The sequence below is a fragment of the Oryza glaberrima genome, chromosome 2, assembly GCF_000147395.1.
Source record: "Oryza glaberrima chromosome 2, OglaRS2, whole genome shotgun sequence".
NCBI classification, from domain to species: domain Eukaryota; kingdom Viridiplantae; phylum Streptophyta; class Magnoliopsida; order Poales; family Poaceae; genus Oryza; species Oryza glaberrima.
In genome coordinates, this window is record NC_068327.1 from 28842179 (window position 1) to 28854652 (window position 12474).

Consider the following 12474-nt stretch of genomic DNA (forward strand, 5'->3'; position numbering starts at 1 on the left):
GGACACGTTCACTTGGGAGTTGTGATGTAAACTGGTTGCGAGTTGCGACGCGCAACGTGCCAGGTTAGTGTCACAAGATAGCTGCAATTACACATCTATCTTATTTGCATTTCTACTCTTCCGAGACTTATGTTGTGCAATTGCAAATATTATATCATCAATATTACACCATATATGTCGCCATATGAGACATCACCCATAGGATAGCCAAGGTAACTAACGTTGTTACGGCCGGTCTGACTGTCTCGCTACGAGCCTAAGATATCACCCATAGGATGGCCAAGGTAACTACCGTTGTTACGGCCAGCCTGACTGTCTCGCTACGAGCCTACGAACTAGTAAGATCAGAAAGTCGGTAAATTTATTCTCGAAAGTAGGCTAGGCGAAGATATACATGGTAGAATACAACACCACAATTGACAGATCAGACGAAACACACCGTGCTCCACTGCTCCATGTTCATATGGCCAGGAACAGGAGGCAGCACAGCATAACGCACGTCCGCGACGTGGCGACTCCGCGGCCGCCGCTGGACGCCAACGGCGCGGGCGCCGGAGCGGCAGCTCGGTCGCCCTTCCTCGACGACCCTGGCGGTGGCGTCGTACCAGCCACCGGAGCCCGCACGTCGACGCGCAGCTTCAGCCCGCCGCCGCACTTGTCCGGGTCGGCGCTGACGAAGTACCTCGACCCTTCGCCGCCGAGGTCGACGCGGCTGAGCCCCTCCGTGTACATCCTGACGGGGCTCCCGGCGTCGCACGACTCGAACTCCTCCTCGCCGCCGACCTCCGCGACGCCGCCGTCCTCCGCCGAGTACGCGAACCCTGACAACAACAGCACGTTCTCTGAAACTGAATACTGAACAGAGATCGACGCATGCATTCGTCATGGACTTACAGAGGGTGTCTCCGACGGTGAAGAGCCTGTCCGCGGACCAGGCGAGGACGTCGGAGGCCACCGCCCACCCCGGGTCACCTCCGACGACGTGGTGACGACGTGCTCCGGCGGCCGCTGCTGCTCCAGCGGCGACAACCAGGATGAGAACGCCAGCTGCGGCGGTGGCAGTCGTGACGGAGACGATGGCCATGTCGTCGAACGAATCGTACGCGCGCGGCACGACCGAGTGGCGCAGGAGGGAGGAGCGGACGCGCGGTATGGTCGATGGATGATGACACACGGTCGTCACACGCACCGCTGCTTTAGGTTGGATCAAATGTCTCGAACCAACCAGTCCTCTCTCCTCTCGATCACGAGAATGGTAGGTTCAAAATCCATAAAAAAGACGGAGAGAATGTTAGGTTAAAACCTGCTGTTCTGTTCTGGTAATGGCCATCTCCTGCTTTCTCCTTTCTCCCAGTGATGCAAGGCGCTTGATTTGCTATGCAGCTAATGTGCAGTATTTGACTAACCAGCGAATTCCAATTTGTTCGATGCTCACAACGCTACATGAACTAGCAGACAAACACCTGAAAAAGAACACGAGTACTAGTACTCTTGAGTATTGAAGTCTCAGAGAGGAATACAGGGGAAAAAAAGCTTGGGAGAGATGCCATGCCGCGCTATGTTGTTCAACTTCAAACAAGCCATTATAGAACGAACCAGAAAGGTCATTGGGAATGCATCCCCGCTTCTGGACGAGTCAAGTTTGGTCAACGTCGGACTGCCAACAAGGCCATCGGATGATCGCGTCGTCCCATCGGACGGTCACGAAGCCGCCACGTCGCGCTTGTCACCACGCTGGCCACTCCGGACTCGTGGACTCCACCGCAGCAGCAGCAGTGAATGCTACTCTCGCTCTGCTACACACTCCTGGCGCCGGTGACCTCTCTGCCACTCCACCGGACGGCGACGGCGAGGCGGGTGAGCTCTCTCGCCGCCTCCGGCTCTCCTGCCACCGGGCCTCCACATTCGGTGTCGCACTCCTTCGTCTTCGCGTGATCCGGTAAGCCGTCGCCGCTCGTGGCAACGGAGATCTGGTTATTTTGGTGCTTGATGTGTGTGGATGAGCTGAGAGTTTCGTGGATTAGTGGAGTCTAAGAGATGGCCTTGGCTTGGGTGGTGGGATTGGCGCGTCGCGGCGGCGGAATGCGCTTGACCCCTGATTTGGTTAGTCTCGATGGTTTCGGTGGTTTTGTTCTTAGGAATTTCCGAAGAACTTCATCCAGTTGTCGACCAATGGCGTTGTTTGTAGTTCTAGATTTGGTCCAGTTGCGTGCTCGGTGGAGATGATCTCGATGCAGAGCTATCTCCATATGAATTATCGATTTTGGTTGCGTTTCACCGATGGATTTGTTTAGGTTTGAGATAAATGTTGTTGGCCTGTTGAAACTCCCAGGTATTGAGCTGTTTTGTTGTTGTTGTTGTGTGCGGCAGTAATTAATGTTTTTTCCCTTGGGCCATCAGCTGTTTCTGCGATTGGCATTTAATAGTATTTCTGTCAATTGGTGGGGGAGATGTGATGCTAGAACGATTTAAAATGCTAGTAGTTATATGTGTCTCTTATAATCATATCTGACCAATTCAAATGCTCAGCCTGGCAGATCGGGATCGACTAAGCATTGGCCTTTGCAAGTTTTGAAGTGCATTTCACCGTTGCTTTTGTCTTGAGCAAGAGTTTATAGAGCCATACAGCTCCGACAAAAGGATTCACCTATTCCAGAATGTCTGCTTTGCTCCGTGAAACTTCGTGTGGATCATTGCTGCAAAAACTGCAGGTATGCGTGTGAACTGCTCCATACTTGCTCATGTCATAACTCATTAGAGATTTTTTTTTTTTTGCTTGTGTATTTGTGTTCAAGTAGAGGTTCTTCTTTTCTATTTTTGAATTATCAGTCGGTATGGGATGAAGTTGGTGAAAGCGAGGAGGACCGCGACAAGGTTCTATTTCAGCTGGACCAGGAGTGTTTGGATGTCTACAAGCGGAAAGTTGATCAGGCAACCAAATCAAGGGATCTTCTTCTCCAGGCACTGGATTACTCAAAGACAGAGCTTGCTAGGCTTGCTTCTGCCCTTGGTGAAAAATCCATAGATATAAGTGTAAGTAAATATGCGCGTCTTCTTCCAGTACACATAGGCTAATTTCAGTCTGAATTAATACTGGAAAGAATGAGGCAGGCACGATTCACTAAAATTTTCAGTATTCAAATATGAGTTGTTGAAATACTGACTACTGATCCACTTTCGTGTTGTTCCGTGTCATTGTGTTTCTTGCATCTTGACTTACCAGTTCTGCCATGCTAGAGTATGTTTGGTGTTGATTGCTGGCACTATTAGTACTTGCATAGAAGTTCAGTAAAAATGCAGTTGGTTTTTTAGTAACGGTGTGCAAGTCCTCTTGAAACTGATGATTATGGTTAATAGGATCTGGCATTGTAGTTCAGAAGTCAGATGGCACTTCACATGTTTGCTAAATTATTATGCTTAAATATTAGTGGATGCAAAAGTGACAATTTTTTATCTGTACAGCCTGAGAAAACAGCACGGACTATCAAGGAACAACTAACTGCTATAGCTCCAACACTTGAACAATTGGGCAAGAAGAAAAAGGAGAGAATAAAGGAATTAGCTAATATACAGTCAAGAATTGAGCAAATACGTGGTGAGATTGCTGGTACTCTGGAGATGGGACAGCAAGTGGCACTACCACAGATTAATGAGGATGATTTGACAGTTCGGAAGCTTCGAGAGTTCCAGTTACAGCTTCAAGAGCTTGAGAAAGAGAAGGTACAAACTTTGTCTGTTTCATTTGGTTTTCATAAGTAATTTATATTGCTTGGTGATCTCTGTGTTTTTGGTTTCATAGAGACTATAATATATGTTTCCATGAATATCACAGAGTCGTAGGCTGGAAAAGGTTCTTGAGCATGTTGGTATGGTACATGATCTATGCAATGTGCTTGGGATGGATTTTTTTAGAACAATAACTCAAGTCCATAGCAGTCTAGATGACTCTATTGGTAACGAACACAAGAACATAAGCAATGAAACCCTGTCAAAACTTGATAGGACCATTGGTACTCTTAATGAGGACAAAAGGTTGAGACTTGAGAAGGTAACTCATATTTTCTTTCTTTCAGTTTTATACTTAGCAACCAAGAGCCATTCTTATCCTGGATCTCATGTATGATTTATACTGTTTATTCAGCTTCAAGAGCTTGCCACTCAACTCTATGATCTATGGGATCTTATGGACACCCCGGTGGAAGAAAGGAGCTTGTTTGATCATGTTTCGTGCAATAGAACAGCAACTGTTGAGGAGGTCATGGTTCCTGGTGCACTTGCTGTTGATGTGATTGATCAAGTGAGTCACACAATATACTAATTGGTCTTTTGTTGGACCACCTTCAGCATCCCTTCATATATATTTTTTACTTCTCGTTTGATTTTGATCTTCATTACCCAATATTTCAGGCACAGACTGAGGTTGAAAGGTTGGATCAGCTAAAATACAGCAAGATGAAAGAAATAGCTTTTAAGAAGCAAGCCATACTGGAAGATATTTATGCTAGCACTCATGTTGTATTAGACACAGCAGTTGCCCATGAGAAAATACAGGCACTGATTGAGTCAGGGAACATGGAACCTTCAGAACTGATTGCTGACATGGATAGTCAGATACTGAAAGCAAAGGAGGAAGCTCTGAGCAGAAAAGAAATATTAGATAAAGTTGAGAGATGGATATCCTCATGCGAGGAGGAAAGCTGGCTTGAAGACTATAGCAGAGTATGGTTGTTCTGACTACTAGTGAAACGTGTTATCCCACCTATATTCTGAAGCTATGAAGTACTGAGCATGAAATTCCTTTTGCAGGATGACAACAGGTATAACTCAGGCCGAGGTGCTCACCTGAATCTCAAACGTGCAGAAAAGGCCCGTATTCTAGTCAGCAAGATTCCAGGTGCCTACTGTGATGCATAAGTAAATAGTTTTGGCAGTAAATGATAATTCTAAGCTTTACACAATCCAACTCAAGAAGCTCTGCATTTGGGCATAATGCAGGATAGGCTATATCTTTTCTCCTGTAAATATTGTTTTTCCTGTTCGTTGCTAATGACAGCAATTTTTTTTAGCCCTTGTTGAAACTCTGGTGGCTAAGACGAGAGCTTGGGAAGAAAATCACGGGCTGCCATTTATGTATGACGGTGTTTCTCTGCTAGCAATGCTGGATGAGTATGTCATTCTTAGGCAAGAGAGGGAAGAAGAGAAGAAAAGAATGCGGGTTAGTGACACTTCCTTTCTTATACTATCAGAAGCTCCTTAGTATCGACTGGATATTGCATCCAAATGCCCTTGTCAACAAGGATTCTATGGTGGAGCTACTTATCCACGCTTCGATCAATCAAATGATGAGTCAGATGTTGCAATTGGCATCAAAATCATCTGTTCTATTTCTTTCACATTCCAGGAACAAAAACGCCAGACGGAACAGCTACTAAACATCGACCGTGAGGGGCCATTCGGAACACGGGTCAATCCCTACAGAGTGACCAGTGCAAAGAAGGTGGCTGGCACAAAGCCAAACGGTGGCGCATCAAACGGGACACCGAGTAGAAGGCTATCAACCGGCAATCAGCTGAACGAGAGCAAGAGTACTGGCCGGTCTGCTGGTAAGGATGACAAGAAAGGCGCGTCGAAGAACACGGCAACTTCACTGAACGAAGCAGCTCCTGCAGACAAGGAAGCTGCAGACTCATCCACCGAAAACTTCGACGCTGATCCGGTTCCTGGCTCGACATGATCTCGATGTGGTACAGATGAATGGTGATTTCTGTCTTTTTTGACATCCTTTATTGTGTTCGTTGTAGTATCTTGTTGTTAGGTTTTAGACCTGTCGTTTCTTTCTGTTGACTGGTGGTTAGTGCCTGAGTGGTGTTCAAACATATGGGCGGTTTATATTAGCTGTTTAGCTCTAATCTTGCCGTCAGAAGTAAAATTAGCCTCTCGTAAGTTTTATTGGTTTTACAACATGTCTGTTCAGTGCAACATTGGGTCCGGTTCGGTATGACCTTGGCCCTGTTCTCTCTCTCCTTCTCTCCTCTCTCTTTCTACTCTCTCTCTCCAACTTTTAGCCTTGAATTAGCCCATAGATCCAAACATGCACATGCCACCCTAAACTAATGTTTAGTCTACCAATTCATAACTAAACATTAGCTCTCAAAATTAGCCCTGGGCTAATCTTCCAAACAGGACCCTTATTTAACCTGGCAGGCGGGCACTAATTCAACCCTTTCCCAATGCAGAAATCTTAAATTGATATTTCTTGAAAAAAATTCTTAATCGCCCAACACCTAAAACTAAAATAACACAGTGTATATTGTTTTATCTAAAACTTGTGTATTATCCCATAGCAATGAAAAATAACCAGTACGGAGTACTAGCACTGTACTTCATCAAAATGATTAGCTTAAGAGTCATCAGCCCATACGCAATCTCACCAACCTTGTACGAGTACGACACCGCCATAACTGCCGAGACGATCCCAGCCGTCCAAATCCACATCGACGGCTCAGTCTTCCTTTTACCCAACCAAATGCCGAAGTTTTTTTTTTAAAAAAAAATTCCCAGAAAGCCGAAAAGCTTTGCGTTAGAAAGAAAAAGAAAAAAAAAAGAAAAACCCAACTCCGAACCCTTCCTTTTGCTCCAAGCGCGCGCGCCGCCACTGGACTACCGCACCACCACCACCGGCCGATCGAGCGCGGCGGCGGCTGCGGCGAGGCCGGCGGAGGAGGCGAGATGAGGAAGCGGGAGAGGGAGAACCCCTGCGAGATCTGCGGGCACTACCACAACAGCGAGGAAGGGGAGCGGTGCGGGGTCTGCGGCCACCGGTCGGGGCCGGTGGCCGGGGAGCCCCCGGCGACGCTGGACCCGGCCTTCCCCACCGAGGTCCTCAAGGACTTCCTCTTCCTCGGCAGCTACAACAACGCCTCCCGCTCCGAGGTCCTCAAGACGCTCAGCATCACCCACATCCTCAACGTGCGTAATGTGTTGCCCCCCTTTCTCATGATCCCAATCGCTCCTATTTTGACTTGTTTTTCTGCGTGATGGAGTTGAGGCGCGATGTCATGATCTCCCCTTCTGCGGGTGAGAATATTTTTTTTTTGTGAAGTATCTCTAGGGTTTGTGGACTATTGGTTGTAAGTTTATCTTGTTGTCTCGAAGAAGTTGTAGAGTGTTGGTAAGGTTTGATGTTGACAGGGAAAGGGTTATCATCCATTGGTCAATACAATGTGGTCGCTCCTATCGCTGGTAGAAAAGTTGCAACAAGGAAGAAGGATGGGATGTGTTGATTGCATTGTCACAGATTCCTGTACATTTGTTTGATGGTATATCATGCCCTCATAGCCAGTTCTTTTTCTCAACTCCAAACTTCAACTTCCTTGTTATCCGTTAGCATGCTTTTTAGACTATTAAATGGTGCATTTGGCAAAAAGTTTCTATATAGAAGTTGTTAAAAAAATATTTTTCAATTTTATAATAGTTAATACTTAATTAAGCATGTGCTAATGAGTTTTCTTGTTTTGCGTACGCTGAAAATATCCCTCCAAACAATTGAATCAGACGGAGCCTTACTTATGACCTGCCTTTTCAGTACCAAATGTATCAAGCATATTTTTCCCCCTGAGTGGTTGGCCTTTTTTAATGAATGATTAGCCTTTTAGAAACAAGGAAAACAATTAGTGTAAAGAGTTTCTTCAAACTAGATATCTGAGACAAATTGGGGTAGGGGACTTGATCGAAAGAAAGTGTAAAGATAAACACATAATCACAACTGGGTAGATTGATAATTGGGTCATGTTAGATTGAAGTAGATTCTACTCCTTTGTAATTAATTCGCTCATATTCTAATTATCTTCCTATTTTTGGATGATATGCATCGTATGCTCATAATGTATTCTTGCTTGTTGGTTGAGTAATTTCTCCTTACACCCTATAGGCCTAAAAGTTGTAGTTCTGCTGCATATTTCTTTTTATCAGGGATGACCGTGCCGCTGTGGTGCCATGTTTGTATTTTATGAACTTTACATATGTCTTTTCACTAAACATGATTTATCCTACAAGAGAAACAAAGAGATTTGACAAAATGCGGAGTAAAGAAAAGTTGGGGACATTTTGTAGCTTAGAAATGTTGGTACCATAGCCCTCTTCATTTTTAATACATTATTGTGATAAACTGATATCTTAGTATTATACTGGTCCTCTATTAGTTAGTTAATCATGTAAGCATTTTTCTCATATATCGCAGACTGTGCCAGATTGTCAGAATCTCTACCGGAATTCTTTCACTTATCACTGCATTCAGGATGAGAGGAGCTTGGATTTTGATGGTGCAAACAGGTTTTTAGGTAAAATCCATTCTATTCTTTGAGCATTTTTGTTTGGAATGGAATGAAATCTCTATTTTTTCCCTGTGAAATTTCAAGTTTTTCTTGAATTCGTACTCCAGTAGATAGTCTCTGTGCTTGTTTTGACATTTGAACCAATGGAAATGCATTCCTGTAGTAGGAATTATGCTGTAGTTTGCTTGGGCAGTGCTAAACTAGAAACAAATGGTGGATGTTTTTGTTTTTATCATTTGTTTCGTTATCTGCCATTGCAGAACAGTGTGAAAGGGAGACATCACGTGTTCTTGTCCATTGCATGTCTGGAAAAAACAGGTGTGATAGCAGTGTTGTGAGCATTCATGTTGTTAGCATTGTTGTGAATGATCGATTAATACCTCTCTGGTACAAAATTTCCAGGTCTGCAGCTATTGTAATAGGCTACTTGATGAAATCTAGGGGATGGAGACTTTCACAGTCTTACCAATGGGTGAAAGACCGGCGACCACAGGTGCAACTGACAGATGGTATGATCCCATACCAAATAATTTATTTCTTCTTTCATGCCTGAAAAATCTTTGCCAACCCCTATTCAAATTAATATAGGTGCTTGGCGAGATGTTCTTTGCAAAATAGGATGTAGCATCAGTGCTTGACGGGGACCTTATACAGGCTCTTAAATTTACATAGATAAGCTTTGAAAGCTTCTGTGGCTCATTTACCTAGCATAGTAGCGCCCTAGTACTTATGCATAGCTACTACTCAAGCTTTTTTGTTCTTATAGATTTCGCCTTTTGTTTTTCAAGTAACATTATGAATTGATGGTTAATCCAAATGTTTGATCATGAGCTAACAGTAACCTATTTGTTATATATACAGCTTCACAGCATCAGCTCGTTGAGTATGAACAGAAGCTTTTCGGACCCAATGTTGGCGCACCTGCTCAATCGTCGGTTCCAACTGAATCATTTCGTCCTCTTGGATTTGGTTTCCCAAAACCGGCAGGTGACATCCAAGCGCCCGTATTCAACCAGCAGCCCGTGCCGTCCATCTTCGAGCGAGTCAACCCAAGTAATATTCCTAGTAATTTTACTTTTGGAGCAATGGAGGCCAACACTCCTATGGACGACAATGGCGCGCCCGCACCAACTTCAGGTGATAACCCGATGGACAGCTCATAACAAGTCATAACTCATAAGAGGACCTGACATGTTCAATCTCCTCTGTAGTGATTAGTGAATGGATATTACTGCCAGGCATATCTGATATGCAAAATGGGATGTTATTTAGATGGTCTCTAGAATTGATGAATGGTTCTGGCAAATGATCAGGGTTATATGCACTGACTGCCAATCATGGCAAATGGACCTGTGGGTTTATATGCAATAGACTAAGTTAATCATGATGGCACGCTTTTTCAGTCCCATGAATAACCTTGAAACTTCTATTACGTACGCATGTCATGCATAGTGTATCTGGACGCAGCATCGGCCAATAGCGTTAACATCAGGGCACCTTCAAACAAACCATAGTGTTAACACCAGCATCGGCCCATCGTTTGGCTTATTAATGAAACTCTTATATTTGCAAACATAAAGTAATTTGTGAATATAATTTGTATATACTTGTTCTTAGTGATATAAAAGCAAATGTTTAATATAAACTTTGATGAAAAAAACCTCAAAATCAGTTTTAAATTTAAGGTTGCAAATTTAAATTTTGGTTGCTAAGCATAAGCGAAAAGATATCACCAATAGTTTATTCTTAGGCTAGTTCTTTTTCTCAACTCTAAACTTTAACTTTATCGTTTTTCGTTAGCACATGCTTTTCATATAAAAAGTTTTTATGTAGAAGTTGTTTAAAAAACCAAGTAAAATTATTTATTAATTTTGATAGTTAGTTACCTCCATACATATATGTATGATGTGGCTAGTATAAATTTAAACTAGCCAATGTCATATGAAAAACATAGAGGGAGTTAATCATATGCTAGTATATGTATTCTCGTTTCGCGTTCTATGAAAATATCCGTCCAACTGAAAAACCAACGGGGCCTTAGTTTCTCACATGCTTCCGTACGCCGCAACCAATTCTGATTCTGAAACCTTATAGCGAGATGCATCTGGACATACAGAACGTACAAAGGTTCATTGCACCTGGACGTACAAGGTTCATTGCACCTGGACGTTGTAAAAACCAACGAACCTAGCCGCGCAAACGCCCCGGCGTCCACACACCGAAACATATATAAAACCGCCTCGTATCGTACAAGACGCCAATCCACCCGAACCTGCAACGGAAAAGGAAACGGCTTTGCCGGCACACGGCAACAAATCTTGTTCGCGCCGCCGCGTGCAGTGCTCGTTTCGATCGAGGCAACCCGGCGATCGCGCGCCGCCCGATTGGCGTGTTGGATGGGAGCGACGCGGCCGTCGCCGATGGCGTACAAGAAGGCGACGGCGGTGCTGGACGAGGCGGCCAGGGCACGGCTGCGTGGCCCGTTCGCCAGCGGTGCCGCGTCCCTCCGGCGTGATCAAGACGACGACGACGACGACCTCCTGGTGGATCTGGTGCACGAGTTCTACGACGACGGCGAGCGCGGCGCGGACGCCACGGCGAGGGGCGGCGTGTCGTCGTCGCCGGAGCCGGAGCCTACCGAGTGGAAGGACGCGCTGCGCGAGGCGCTAGCGGACGCGACGTCCGACGCGGCGGCCGCCCGCATCCGCGCCGAGGCCGAGCGCGCCGTCCGGGATGCCGTTCGCAACGGCGGCGACGTGATCCGGAAGCGAGTCGTCGAGCGGCTCCGCGCCCGAGGGTTCGACGCCGGCGTGTGCAGGTCGTCGTGGGAAAGAACCGGCAGCGTGCCGGCGGGCAGCCACGAGTACGTGGACGTGACGGCGGCGGCGTCGGCGACGGGGCGTCGCGCTCGCTACATCGTCGAGGTCAACGTCGCCGGCGAGTTCGAGATCGCGAGGCCGAGCGCCGAGTACCAGGACCTCCTCCTCTCGCTCCCGCCGGTGCTCGTCGCGACTCCCGAGGCCTTCAGGGGGGTCGCCGCGGCAATGTGCGCCGCGGCGGCGGAGTCCATCCGCGGCGCGGGCATGCACCTGCCGCCGTGGAGGCGGGCGCGGTACGTGCAGGCCAAGTGGTCCGCACCGTACGAGCGAGTGGCGGCGGCGGCACCGCCGGAGGGAGCTAGGACGGCGCCGTCCGGCGGCCGGAAGCGTTGCGGAATGGAGATTGGGCGCAGGGAGATGGCCATCGGAAAGGAGAGATTGGTACCATTTTTCAGAGGGTTATGAGTTGTGAGTTGTGATGCAGAGTGGTTGCATCACAATCATCACTGTGAACCCTCACTCTTCTTTGCTTTCTGTAGTGAGTTTTTTTTTTAGTGTCTGTACAATTTGTATATTTTGGATGGCTTATTTGGCGGATAAAACAAGAGTGGGTTATCTGAAAACTGTAAATTCAGATACCTATGCCTACCGGATTGAGATAAAATACAGTTGGTACTAAAAAGGACTGTAAGTAATCAACCGTTCATATTTTGATTTAACGATTCACATTCATTGCTACAAAATGTATAAAATATATATTTTTGCTACAGTCACACAATGATCCAGGCCCTTACTTTCTCTATCATGTGCCGCCGAAGCAACTGGCTTTTTTTTAAGAACTCCCGAACAACTGCTTAAGTTGCAATTATAGGGTCTGTCTGGTAGAGTTTTAACTCCAGGAGTTGGATCTAAAGTGGAGTTGTAGAGCTGCCTAAACCTAGCTCCACCTCTCCAGTTCATTTTGTGAGAAATCTCCATTCAACTCCGCTTCTATTTTACGTGGAGCTAGAACTATTTGGCTGAGTTCCAATTCCAAGGGAGAGCTGGAACTGAAGCTGAAGCTATACCAAACAGTCTCATGCTCGCAACTGCACTGGATCGTGATGCATGGCTGCCAACCTCCTGTGAAAGCGTGTTGCTACTCCTCACTTGTGAAAAAGACTGTACCACTCAAATTCTGGCACACGCACTTCCGCCTGAAAGCCTGTTTTACCGGTCGACCATGAAACTGCCGGTTAGTCATGCAGTGCGACTCCTGTGATTTTTCAGTCATCAGGGACTCAAGAAGCACCAAACCCGGGTATTGCCTGCTCCACTACGAA

The 12474-nt window shown here is 46.1% G+C and overlaps 4 protein-coding genes across 4 annotated transcripts; 3 read left to right on the forward strand and 1 right to left on the reverse strand.

The window, feature by feature from the left end:
• Window positions 1-40: 40 nt before the first annotated feature.
• LOC127763849 (mavicyanin-like) lies at window positions 41-6506 on the reverse strand. Its single transcript, XM_052288648.1, has 3 exons — window positions 6436-6506; window positions 895-1463; window positions 41-821 (listed from the first exon to the last, which is right to left on the reverse strand). Exons 2-3 carry the CDS (start codon window positions 1082-1084, stop codon window positions 460-462), a joined length of 552 nt encoding a protein of 183 aa, XP_052144608.1. The 5' UTR covers window positions 1085-1463; window positions 6436-6506; the 3' UTR covers window positions 41-459.
• LOC127763847 (65-kDa microtubule-associated protein 1-like) lies at window positions 1719-5993 on the forward strand. Its single transcript, XM_052288646.1, has 10 exons — window positions 1719-1939; window positions 2530-2711; window positions 2830-3033; window positions 3463-3720; window positions 3833-4048; window positions 4142-4297; window positions 4408-4719; window positions 4807-4894; window positions 5067-5215; window positions 5402-5993. Exons 2-10 carry the CDS (start codon window positions 2658-2660, stop codon window positions 5732-5734), a joined length of 1770 nt encoding a protein of 589 aa, XP_052144606.1. The 5' UTR covers window positions 1719-1939; window positions 2530-2657; the 3' UTR covers window positions 5735-5993.
• Window positions 6507-6600: 94 nt separating the features above from the next.
• On the forward strand, window positions 6601-9725 carry LOC127763848 (protein-tyrosine-phosphatase IBR5-like). The gene is made up of 5 exons (XM_052288647.1): window positions 6601-6969; window positions 8240-8339; window positions 8594-8651; window positions 8736-8842; window positions 9195-9725. Exons 1-5 carry the CDS (start codon window positions 6730-6732, stop codon window positions 9494-9496), a joined length of 807 nt encoding a protein of 268 aa, XP_052144607.1. The 5' UTR covers window positions 6601-6729; the 3' UTR covers window positions 9497-9725.
• Window positions 9726-10421: 696 nt separating this feature from the next.
• Window positions 10422-11863, forward strand: LOC127764255 (uncharacterized). The gene has a single exon (XM_052289108.1). It carries the CDS (start codon window positions 10730-10732, stop codon window positions 11615-11617), a length of 888 nt encoding a protein of 295 aa, XP_052145068.1. The 5' UTR covers window positions 10422-10729; the 3' UTR covers window positions 11618-11863.
• The last annotated feature ends 611 nt before the right edge of the window (window positions 11864-12474 follow it).